Source organism: Tamandua tetradactyla, chromosome 5 (genome assembly GCF_023851605.1).
Source record: "Tamandua tetradactyla isolate mTamTet1 chromosome 5, mTamTet1.pri, whole genome shotgun sequence".
NCBI lineage: Eukaryota > Metazoa > Chordata > Mammalia > Pilosa > Myrmecophagidae > Tamandua > Tamandua tetradactyla.
Genome location: NC_135331.1, coordinates 129252998 through 129265692, shown reverse-complemented (window position 1 = coordinate 129265692; position 12695 = coordinate 129252998). Strand labels below are relative to the sequence as shown.

The 12695-nt window shown below is 41.0% G+C and overlaps 1 protein-coding gene across 1 annotated transcript; it reads right to left on the bottom strand.

The window, feature by feature from the left end:
* Positions 1 to 6563: 6563 nt before the first annotated feature.
* KHDC3L (KH domain containing 3 like, subcortical maternal complex member) lies at positions 6564 to 7905 on the bottom strand. The gene is made up of 3 exons (XM_077159251.1): positions 7533 to 7905; positions 7147 to 7326; positions 6564 to 6846 (listed from the first exon to the last, which is right to left on the bottom strand). The coding sequence occupies exons 1-3, from the start codon at positions 7699 to 7701 to the stop codon at positions 6725 to 6727; spliced, it is 471 nt and encodes a 156-aa protein (XP_077015366.1). The 5' UTR covers positions 7702 to 7905; the 3' UTR covers positions 6564 to 6724.
* Between the last annotated feature and the right edge of the window lie 4790 nt (positions 7906 to 12695).

The window sequence follows — 12695 nt, the reverse complement described above, 5'->3', positions numbered from 1 at the left end:
AGTCGAGGACCAGACGGCTTCACATGTGAATTCTATCAAACATTCCAGAAAGAATTAGTACCAACTCTCCTCAAACTCTTCAAAAAAATCGAAGCGGAGGGAAAACTACCTAATTCATTCTATGAAGCCAACATCACCCTCATACCAAAACCAGGCAAAGATATTACAAAAAAAGAAAACTACAGACCAATCTCTCTAATGAATATAGATGCAAAAATCCTCAACAAAATTCTAGCAAATCGAATCCAGCAACACATTAAAGAATTATACATCATGACCAAGAAGGATTCATCCCAGGTATGCAAGGATGGTTCAACATAAGAAAATCAATTAATGTAATACACCATATCAACAAATCAAAGCAGAAAAATCACATGATCATCTCAATTGATGCAGAGAAGGCATTTGACAAGATTCAACATCCTTTCCTGTTGAAAACACTTCAAAAGATAGGAATGCAAGGGAACTTCCTTAAAATGATAGAGGGAATATATGAAAAACCCACAGCTAATATCATCCTCAATGGGGAAAAATTGAAAACTTTCCCCCTAAGATCAGGAACAAGACAAGGATGTCCATTATCACCACTATTATTCAACATCGTGTTGGAGATTCTAGCCAGAGCAATTAGACAAGAAAAAGAAATACAAGGCATCAAAATTGGAAAGGAAGAAGTAAAACTATCACTGTTTGCAGACGATATGATACTATATGTCAAAAACCCGGAAAAATCCACAACAAAACTACTAGAGCTAGTAAATGTGTACAGCAAAGTAGCAGGTTACAAGATCAACATTCAAAAATCTGTAGCGTTTCTATACACTAGCAATGAACAAGCTGAGGGGGAAATCAAGAAACGAATTCCATTTACAATTGCAACTAAAAGAATAAAGTACTTAGGAATAAATTTAACAAAAGAGACAAAAAACCTATACAAAGAAAACTACAAAAAACTGTTAAAAGAAATCACAAAAGACCTAAATAGATGGAAGGGCATACCGTGTTCATGGATTGGAAGACTAAATATAGTTAAGATGTCAATCCTACCTAAATTGATTTACAGATTCAATGCAATACCAATCAAAATCCCAACAACTAATGTCTTGGCTATTCTAGGCTCTTTGTGCTGCCGTATATATTTTAGAATCAGTCTGTCAAGATGCATACAGAATTCTGTGAGTTTTTTTAATGTTAAAAAAAATTATTAGAGCAGTCTTAGGTTTAAAGAAAAATCATGCAGGACACAGAGTTCCCATACACAGCCCTCTCAAATACACAGTTTTCTGTTATTAACATTTTGCATTAATGTGGTAACTATTTTAAAAAAGGAACCAATAATATTATAATTATATCAACTATAGTCCATAGTGAATGGGGTTCACCCTTTGTTTTGTGCAGTTCTGTGGAGTAAAAAAATTTTTTTTCAGGTTACATTCAAACAACATACAATTTCCCATTTTGACCTCTTTTAAGTACACAATTCAGTGGGTGTTAATTACATTCATAATGTGCTACCATCATCACCATCCATTTCCAAAATATTTTCATCACCCCAGGTAGAAACTTTGTATTCATTAAGCATTCACCCCCCATTTCCCACCCCACCTTTGCCCCTGTATTCTAATTTCTGACTTTATGAATATGCTTCTTCTGCCTAATTCATTTACATTGGGCTCATGCAATGTTTGGTCTTTTGTGTACAACTTATTTCAACATAATGTCTTCAAGCTTTATCCATGTGGTAGCATGTATCAACCCTTCATTCTTTTTACAGCTGAGCAGTGTTCCATGGTACGTGTATGCCGCATTTTGTTTATCCATTCAATTGCTGATGGACATTTGTATTGCTTCAATCCTTTGTCAGTTTAAAGTGATGTTGCTGTAGACATTGGTGTACACATATTTGTTCAAATCCCTGATTGCAGTTCTTTTGGGTATATGCCTAGAGGTGAGGTTGCTTTGTTATATGGTATCATTGTGTCTAGCTTTCTGAGGAACTGCCAAAATATTTCCAGCGTCTGCACCATTTTACACCCTCACCAACAACATACAAGGGCTCCTATTTCTCCGCATCCTTGCTGACACTTTTTATTTTTCATTTTTCTAAATAACAGCTGTTTTAATGAGTGTGAAGTGGAATTTCACTGGAGTTAGAACTTCCAGTACAGTGCTGCATAAGAGTGGTGAAAGTGGACATCCTTGTCTTGTTCCTGATCTTAGAGGGAATGTTTCATTCTTTCACCACTGAGTATGATGTAGGCTGTGGGCTTTTCATATATGCTCTTTATCGTGTTGAGGAAGTCCTCTTCTATTCGTAGTTTTTGGAGTGTTTTTGTTAAGTGGTAGGTATAATCTTTTTTTCTTTTTCTGTTTTCATTTTATTTCTTTTTCTATTGTCTTTTTATTTCTTTTTCTGAATGGATGCAAATGTTCTAAGAAATGATGAATATGCAACTAAGTGATGATATTGTGAATTACTGATTATCTATGTTAATGTTATATTTCGTTTGTTAAATTTTTTTTAATTAATAAATTAAAAAAAAAATCCCAACAACTTATTTTTCGGAAATAGAAAAACCAATAAGCAAATTTATCTGGAAGGGCAGGGTGCCCTGAATTGCTAAAAGTATCTTGAGGAAAAAAAACGAAGCTGGAGGTCTCAAGCTGCCGGACTTTAAGGCATATTATGAAGCCACAGTGGTCAAAACAGCATGGTATTGGCATAAAGATAGATATATCGACCAACGGAATCGAATAGAGTGCTCAGATATAGACCCTCTCATCTATGGACATTTGATCTTTGATAAGGCGTCAAGCCAATTCACCTGGGACAGAACAGTCTCATCAATAAATGGTGCCTAGAGAACTGGATATCCATATGCAAAAGAATGAAAGAGGACCCGTATCTCACACCCTATACAAAAGTTAACTCAAAATGGATCAAAGATCTAAACATTAGGTCTAAGACCATAAAACAGTTAGAGGAAAATGTAGGGAGATATCTTATGAAACTTACAATTGGAGGCGGTTTTATGGACCTTAAACCTAAAGCAAGAGCACTGAAGAAAGAAATAAATAAATGGGAGCTCCTCAAAATTAAACACTTTTGGGCATCAAAGAACTTCATCAAGAAAGTAGAAAGACAGCCTACACAATGGGAGACAATATTTGGAAACGACATATCAGATAAAGGTCTAGTATCCAGAATTTATAAAGAGATTATTCAACTCAACAACAAAAAGACAGCCAACCCAATTACAAAATGGGAAAAAGACTTGAACAGACACCTCTCAGAAGAGGAAATACAAATGGCCAAAAGGGACATGAAGAGATGCTCAATGTCCCTGGCCATTAGAGAAATGCAAATCAAAACCACAATGAGATATCATCTCACACCCACCAGAATGGCCATTATCAACAAAACAGAAAATGACAAGTGCTGGAGAGGATGTGGAGAAAGAGGCACACTTATCCACTGTTGGTGGGAATGTCAAATGGTGCAACCACTGTGGAAGGCAGTATGGCAGTTCCTCAAAAAACTGAATATAGAGTTGCCATATGACCCAGCAATACCATTGCTAGGTATCTACTCAAAGGACTTAAGGGCAAAGACACAAACGGACATTTGCACACCAATGTTTATAGCAGCATTATTTACAATTGCAAAGAGATGGGAACAGCCAAAATGTCCATCAACAGACGAGTGGCTAAACAAACTGTGGTATATACATATGATGGAATATTATGCAGCTTTAAGACAGAATAAACTTATGAAGCATGTAATAACATGGATGGACCTAGAGAACATTATGCTGAGTGAGACTAGCCAAAAACTAAAGGACAAATACTGTATGGTCCCACTGATGTGAACTGACATTAGAGAATAAACTTGGAATATGTCATTGGTAACAGAGATCATCAGGAGTTAGAAACAAGGTAAGATAATGGGTAATTGGAGCTGAAGGGATACAGACTGTGCAACAGGACTAGATACAAAAACTCAAAAATGGACAGCACAATACTACCTAATTGTAATGTAATTATGTTAAAACACTGAATGAAGCTGCATCTGAGCTACATTTCTTTTTGTTTTTATATATATATTTTTTATTCATTTTTATTTTTTTCTCTATATTATCATTTTATTTCTTTTTATGTTGTCTTGCTATTTCTTTTTCTAAATCGACGCAAATGTACTAAGAAATGATGATCATAAATCTATGTGATGATATTAAGAATTACTGATTGCATATGTAGAATGGAATGATTTCTAAATGTTAGTTAATTTTTTTTTAATTAATAAAAAAAAAAAGAAATACATCTACTATATAAAGAAAGGTACCCAAGAGTATTTGCTATTTAATCCAGAATTATGGGATCTTATTTGCTTACCATACCTGACAGAATATATTCGGCACATGAGAATCTATTTCCAATCTGGCTGCATGATTTTAGCATTCCATTTCAGCTTCTACTCTGAAGCTTAAAACAATGGAAATAATCATTCACATATTGGTTTTCTTAAAACCTTAAGGTCAAACCTGTACCCTTCCCTCTACAATAGAGCAATCAAATCAATAAAAAATATAATTTTTCTTAGTGTGGAAAAAAAATAGAGAAAGGAAAGAAAGTCGATTGTGAGGATAAAAAAACATTTAAACCCTCTAGTCTCATATATTCTGGAGCATAGAAGGAAAAATATGAGAGGATCATAGGGTAGCCCATGACAAACTCTGGAATCTGTCCTATAACCACTTTTTGAAGAGTGCTTTGAAAACTATTGCTTTTTTATTTTTTTGCTTTGTATATATGTCATACCATACAATAAAAAAAGTTTAAAAAAAACTGGAAGGACCATTTATTGGTGGTGACAAAAGTGTCTATGATGGATATACCATTCCCCTAGTTTTCAGTTTTTTTTTTATAAGCACTTGAGATATATTCCCATATCATATAACCTATCCAAAATGTACAATCAAGGGTGGGCCACGGTGGCTCAGCAGGCAAGAATGCTTGCCTGCCATGCCTGAGGACCCAGGTTTGATTCCCGGTGCCTGCCCTTGTTCAAAAAAAAAAAAAAGAAAGAAAAAAAAGTACAATCAATGGTTCACAGTATCATTATATGGTTGTTCATTCATCTCCATAATTTTAGAACATTGTCATTGCAAAAAAGCCCAAAACATACCATACCTCTTATCCCTATTATTGACCTTTAGCCTTGGTGTGATCCATTTGTCACTGTTGATGAGCAAATGTTAAAATATTACTAACTACAGTCCATAGTTTGCAATAGGTGTAATTTTTCCCACATATCACTTACTCCTTGTAGTAGTGATGTACATTGTCCCAGTTTACGTGAGATCATTTTTTGTCCTATTAACCACATTATTGTCCACCACAGGGTTCACTGTGTTGCACAGTCCCATGTTTTATCCTCTAGCTTTCCTTCCAGTGACATATACAACCCTAAAACTTGCCTTTTTAACCACAATCACACACAATTCAATGCTGTTAATTACATTCACCATTTTGTGCTCCTATTGTCTGTTTCCAAACATTTAAATTCAACCTATTTTCTAGTAACCTATTTCTAAGTTCAACTCTATAAGTTTACCTATTATAATTAGTTCATATCAGTGAGAACAAACCTTTGTCCTTTTGCATTTGACTTATTTCATTCAACATAATGTCCTCAAGATCCATTTACGTTTCCGCATGCTTCAGGACTGCATTCCTTCTTACAGCAGCATAAATGTTCCACTGTATATCACATTTTGATTACCCATGCAACGTTTGATGGATACTGGCTGTTTCCATCAAACATCTTTTTGAAATTGTGTTCCTGACACCCGAGACTAATGCGTGCTGCTTAATCTCAGCACCCAATTTTTAACAGTCTGTATCCTTCTAGATTTACCCAAAGGCTCAGGACCAGCGTCCTAGCTGGCTCGGAGCCTGGGTGGCAGTTGGGACCCGAGAAGCAAGCCAGGGGTTAGCAAGTCTGCTCCTTGCTACAGCAGCAACCGAGGGAAAGGTCGCTAGTACTGTCTCGCTCACCTCAAGCCTAAGGCAAGTTATGGTAACCCCGGCAAGACTTAATTAACGAAGTCAATGGGGCAGCCCTGGCTCTTTCGCCCACAATTTCACCCACCAGGTCAGGTGCCAGGGCTAGGAAGTTACTTGCCATACCATGGTACGCCCGGGTGGGTCTTCCCAGTCCAGCAGGGCCCCAGCCTCAGGGCAGAGATTGCAATCAGGTTTTTACCATTTCAAATTTCCTCGAGTAGAACCACGAGCTGCTGGGGGCAACTGGGACTTGGGTTTCACAGCAAGGACTGACTCAGTACACCCTAGAGGCCTTGTATCCAAGCAGCGCCAGCTGCATACTGTTAAAAATCACAAGCAGGAGAGGTGCATGACGGCAGAGGTGGCCAGGAACTAAAAGGTCGCACCTGCCTCTGATAGTGGCACAGAGCAGAACTTGAGTGCTGGGGGAGGGTACCTCCCCCTCTTCTTCTACCTTCTAATTAAAAGACGCTTAGGGAAATTTGATTCTTTATTAGAACTCTTTAGATTCGGGTTCGCAAACGTTCAACACTGGGGAGGTCACACCTACACCATTTCCCTAATTTCTAGGGCCGAAGCAGGACCTAGAATAACAGGTCTCAAGAACAGGCTTTCAGTTTAATTTTTGCTTGTCTCCCTTCCCGGGGCCGAGCTGCCATCACAATCTGGTAACTGAGTCTTGGGCAGGTGCCTTCTGAGGCTGCTGCTTCCCGATCTCCTGGGCGGCCGCTTCTCCAGACTGCTGCTTCCCGGCCTCCTCGGCAGGGGCCTTCTCTGGGCCTGGAAGACAAGCAGCATGAGGAGGGTGCCCCTACGCCCCCATTCCCCCTCCCCAAAAGTCCAGTCATCCATACGTGCAACGAAGACGGGAGCCGTGAGCTGTTCCTAATCTGGAGTCTACCACGGAATCTCAGAACTGGGGCCCAATTTGGTATTCCCGATTCCTTGCCAAGAGGAAATCCTCTCCCGGATCCAGTGGGAGGGGGAAACCGCTGTCTGGGCCGCGGGGGACTATCAAGATCCCTCCCAAGGAACCCAGAAAATGTCCGGGGCACCCCTCTCTGCTCCCCAGCCACGTACTTTGAGCCCGGAGTTGGCGGTGATAATCTGCTAAATTCATGACCAATCTGGCTACGTCGTGCTGGTAATAAGGCCGTCCAAATATCAAAATCTCGGCCTCGCCGCCGGGGTCCCACCGGTTCACGTGAAGCAGGGTCTGGCTCGCACACTCGACGTGCGGGATGTGCTCTCCGCCCCGGCCTGCGCAGGGAGCAGAGAAGCCGTGAGGAGCAGGGTGGCTCCTGGGGACTTGAGGGGAAGGGGGGCGAGGGAGACCATGGGGGCACAGGCTTGGGGGCCAAGAGCACTGGACGGGCTTTCCCAGGGCCGGGCCGGATTGTGTGTGTGTGTGGGGGGGAATGAATGGGGAGGAGGGCATTATGGCGGCCACACCCAAGCCTACTCACCGAAGATCTCTTCTACAAGCCAGGCCTCGACGTGAACTGCTCGTGGATTCTTCAGGAACTCAGGGTGGAACCAGTAGGGCGGGTTGCCGAAATTACCGAGCTGCTCGAAACGCTGTCCTTCTCCCTGCTCCAGCTGCACGAGCGTCGGAAATTGCTTGGGAGCAGCCATGCTGCGGCCGGCCTCGCGGGCAGCGAGCGCGGGAGGGAGAACCGAAGGGCAGCACTCGGGGATGGGCCGCGGAAGCTGAGCCTGGGCCTGGGCCTTAAATCAAGGGCTTTTGGCAAGCCCCTCCCCACCCCGCGCCCTTCCCATTGGACCCTAATTCCAGCAGCCCGTATCTTTCCGCGGCCGTGCGAGGGAGCTGGAGCGGCCCGCGGCGGCTGCGGCTGGCGTGCCTCAGGTCTCGGGCCGCGCGGGCTGGGAGCCCCGGAGCGGTCACGTGGTGAAGCTCGCCAGGTTCCGCGTGCGCTCTCCGTGGGGCCATTCGGTCTGGAAACTCGCCCTCTTCCCAGAGCCGCGGGAAAGGAAAGCCGAGCTGCGAGTTTTAGCAGCCAGCTGGAAGTTGCCAGCTGGAGCTGCGAGTTTTAGGAGCCAGCACAGGTCCCCACCTCGATTCTCAGGCGCACACGGTGGACATAACCGTGGACTCAGAAAGGTAGAGAAGAGCGAAAATGGAGAAAATATTTCAGAGTGAAGCAAAGTGGTATTTGTGGAGATCCGGTGCTACTCAGACAGTTCCCGTGGGATCAGCTCATTCCTGAGAGGTTGACATAATTTTATTGGAAAACCTAATTCAAGAAGCTGGAAAAAGCAAAAATTTAAGCAGTAAAAACAATGTCCAAAGGTTAAAGGCAAGTCTCCCTTTTCTCCTGAACCGTTGCCACCGAGTACCGGCCCCAGGGACCACCACTGTCCAGCTTCTCCAGTAACATTTAGAGACCAGTTGAGCACAGGTAAGCCTTAAATACGGCCACACAAACACCCAGTAGCAGACGGTCCAAGTAATTTGGACACCAGGAAGGTCGACTTGAAGCCTTTTTTGACACCTCAGTTCTCTAAATAACGCTAAATATTTCCATTTCTTGAGTTTCCTCTCCAGCTTAAGGCATTATCAGTTAACCACTCACTCAGGAAGGTGAAACTATAGCTCCGGAGTCAGTAGTTGGGAAGTACTTATCAGACCCAGTGGTGAGAGGTCATCAGAATTCAGAGGCCTCCTTCCTGTACTGTTGGTGGGAGTGCAGGAAAAGCTGTGGATGTTTTAGGGTCAGACTTAAGCAGAGACCTAAGTAGATAAGTATTTATACATAAATTCATTCAAACGATCACAGGATGGAGTGGTAGACTTCTGTGGGTAGGTGGAACAACTAGATGAGTGTACAATATAAACTCAAGGATCTGGGCTCAGTAACCACCTCCTCTGGAGGTGGTGAGGTAACACCAGCACTGCCATAGCAATTATAAATCGAAATTTGAGGTCCCATCGGTGTCACCAACACTCCAGGAAGCATCCCAGTGAAAATCTCTGATCAGATGCGTTTCTTTTACTATAAGGCTATAGGACTGATACCATTGTTTCACAGCATAGAGGATATTGGCAGTTCTAAACATGTTCAACTTTTTGTATGAATAAAGATCTTTCATGCCCTTAAAGTTTCAGTATTGAATATATAATATATAAGAATAAAAACGTAGTAATACTAATTGTGTTAAAAAGGAATCTGCCATTTAAATAAAATCCTAGAATATGCAAGCCTACAGGTGAGTGGTTGCCTGGGGTCAGGGATGGAAGGAGACATGGATTGAAAACCTCTGCACTAGGAAACTCTTATGGAAGATGGGAATGTGTGGTATCTCAACTGCTGTGATGGTTTCATGGTTGTATTTATATGTGTCAAAAATGATTAAATTGCACACTTCTTAATATGTGCTGTTAATTGTACTTCAGTTATACTTCAAAGCAGTTAAAAGAAAAGAAATCATACATATGATGTTTTATGTTCTTGTAATATTTTAGATAAGAAGGCTATTAAAGAGGCAGTGTTGCAACTCCAATTTAAAATATGCAGTTAAGTAGTTGATATAGATTTGTGGCTATAAGATGAAATCTTAATTTACAATTAGCATTGGACCGCTGAAGAGAACTTAAGGTCCACCACATTAATAATATTAATTTGATATGTAGGTATTATTTAGTAGTTGGGAAGGCCTTATTTGTTAATAGATATGAGCAAAGTACTTTGCAAAGCTCTTTGACATGTATGAAGATGTTTAGTTAAATTAGTCAGTAGAATCTGGTATCATTCAGAGGACATGAAAAGTAATTTTGAAACTTTCTAGATTTTTTAAAGAGAATATTTGAAAGTGAAACTTGAAAGCCTTAAGGAAGGGCTAAAGGTTTGGTTTTTATAATTTTTAGAAATCAAATATTTATTTTCAAAGAAGCCTCTAGATACATTTTCGGGTGCACAGAAACCACTCCCAGGGCATCAAAATACACACACACACATATTTATACTAATCTTTCATTCCCTTCCCCAGTTTACTTGCATACTTCAGATCGGGTATCCTCCCAATCTCATCACATCATGATTTTCTTAGATAAATATTCAGCGTTAACACTTTGTGAATATTATTCTTGGCAGCATATAAGTTATTGATTTTTTTTTTCTCTTGCACAAAATTTTGCTTTTCTTGCTGTTATTGATTGCCTTTTGGTTCAGATGCTGATTTTTTCTATGTACTCCTCCTTTATTTCCAAACTCTCTCCAACTGTATAAATTTCCCCTCAGTACTTTCAAGTACCTCTTGTCAGCATTACTTCTGCAATTTTCTTAACTGCTCCAATCCAAATTAGCTGCTCTCCAGGGCCAGCATTCTGGGGCCCTCCTGTGAATTCCCAAATCCTATCTTTGACTTGGATCCTGGGCTCAAATTCTCTAGTTTTTTTTCTGTGGAAGAATGCATAATTTTGAGTCCTTACATCTAGGAAAAAAATTTTTTCTATCCACATAGTTATTTGGACATTTAGCTGGCTATAAAATTCTGGGTTAGAAAAAGAAAATTCCCTCATAATTTAGTGCTTTGCTTCATTTTCTTCTAACTTCAGTGGTCATTATGGTCTTAATCTTTGGGAAATATTCTTGAATTATTTTGTTAATAGTTTTTTCTCCTTCTGTTTCCTCTTCTCTTTTTCTAGACTTCCTGTTATTCAAACATTGACCTTCTGATAGTCAATATGTTTCAGTGTTTTGAGAGGAGAGTTATATAGGGGGCAAGGGGGGAGATTGGAGTTGAATTAATGGTAATAGTGAGCTAAGCAAAGGTGAAACTTATTAACTCCAGAGAAAGCGAAAAGGTTTATCAGCATAGGAAAGTATTTATAGTATACTGCGTTGTTCAATTATGAATAATATTCATGTAAATACCCAATATTGTTTTAATCAAAATGACAACAAAACTACTGGAAGGATCAGTGATTTGGAAAAGATGGGTAAGGATGGTGGAGGAGATAGTTCTCCTCTTTACCTGTTGGAAGTTGAAAAATCAAGGGCTGGTAATCAAAGTATGTTACTTAGAGTACTGAATGGGAGTTTGGGGTAGAAGAGAATCTTCTTTTAACGGGTCTTGAAGGACTATTAAATCCTCATAAAAGCACGTATAACTTTTTCAAAAAAAGATTAAAAATTACCTATACCAAATTTAAAAAAGTTATGCCTGTGAGAAAGTTGGAAAGTTAATATTAGCTATCATTTCTTTGCTTTGAGCTAACTAAGTTACTGCAACAGCACTGTTTTTTACTTTTCAATAAAATTTTTAATGTTTCATTGAGAAAAAAAAACATTGGCCTTCTGGACTGATCCCCTATATGCTCTTTTTTCTTTTCTTTTCCATTTGTTTCCTTTATGCTGTCTTGGTTGTCTGGTAATCATTAAGACTTGGGAACTAAAAAGCTAATTGGATCAGAGTGATGCCCCAATAAATCCCAGAGTGATCTGAACAGTGAATAAAAATGTATTTGCAAAGTCCCCTTCAGGGAATGGTGAGAAAGGGGGAAAATTCAACTTCCCCAAGTTGAATTCTTGATATTCTCACAAGCCGTGTGGACAACCAAAGCTATAGCTGAGCTCCCAGTCTTGGGGTTTGTTCATATGAAACTTAACCCCACAAAGGATAGGTCAAGCCTACATAAAATTAGGCCTAAGACCCTAGAATGAGCTGAGACTTAGCATCAAGGGATTGAGAAAACCTTCTCGACCAAAAGGGGGAAGAGTGAAATGAGACAAAGTGGCAATGGCTGAGAGATTCCAAACAGAGTTGAGAGGTTATCCTGGAGGTTATCCTTACGCATTAAGTAGGTATCACCTTGTTATTCAAGATGTAATGGAGAGGAGTCAAGATAGTGGCTTAGCAATGTGCGCGTTTTAGTTTGTCCTCCAGAACAACTACTAAATAACCAGAAACAGTACAGAACAGCTCCCGGAGCCACATCAGTGACCAAACACACAGCGTACCCCAGTCTGGACCAGCTGGACCGGCTGCAAGCCTCCCCAAAACCATGAGTTCCCCAAGCCACGGCGCCTGGCGTCCGTCCCCCACAGGTGGCTTCCCAGAGGAAAAGGAAAGAGATTCTAAACCTGGTCAAGTGGCGTTCGCTCATTGGGCTCACAGAAAAAGGAAAGGGGGAGGAAACAGGTTTTAGTGGCTGTGTTTCTACGGAGACTTGGCAGCCTCTGGATTCAGCAGCGGGACTTCTCAGGCTGCAACTGCCTCAGGCATAGGCAGAAACAGGCTGTTTTCAGGGCTGTCTCCCACCTGTGCATTCCCCAGGGGAGGGGTGAAGCCCAACTCAGGTGGAATCCCTCTCTCAAGGAATTCAGACCCCAGGGCTTGGCAATTTGAAGCCATTAAAATCAGCCTATAACCTCTCCTCTGTCTCCACCATGCCCCCAGCAGGGACAGTCTTCCAAAGTTAAAAGTGCCGCAACATCTTTTGCTGGTGCAACCCGCAGGCAGACACGCCACATACTGGGCAGGATAAGAAAAACAGAGCCCAGAGACTTCACAGGAAAGTCTTTTAACCTGCTGGGTCTCGCCCTCGGGGAAAACGGATGCAGGTGACCCCTTCCCCCTGATAGGAGGCCAGTTTAGTCCGAGAAAAC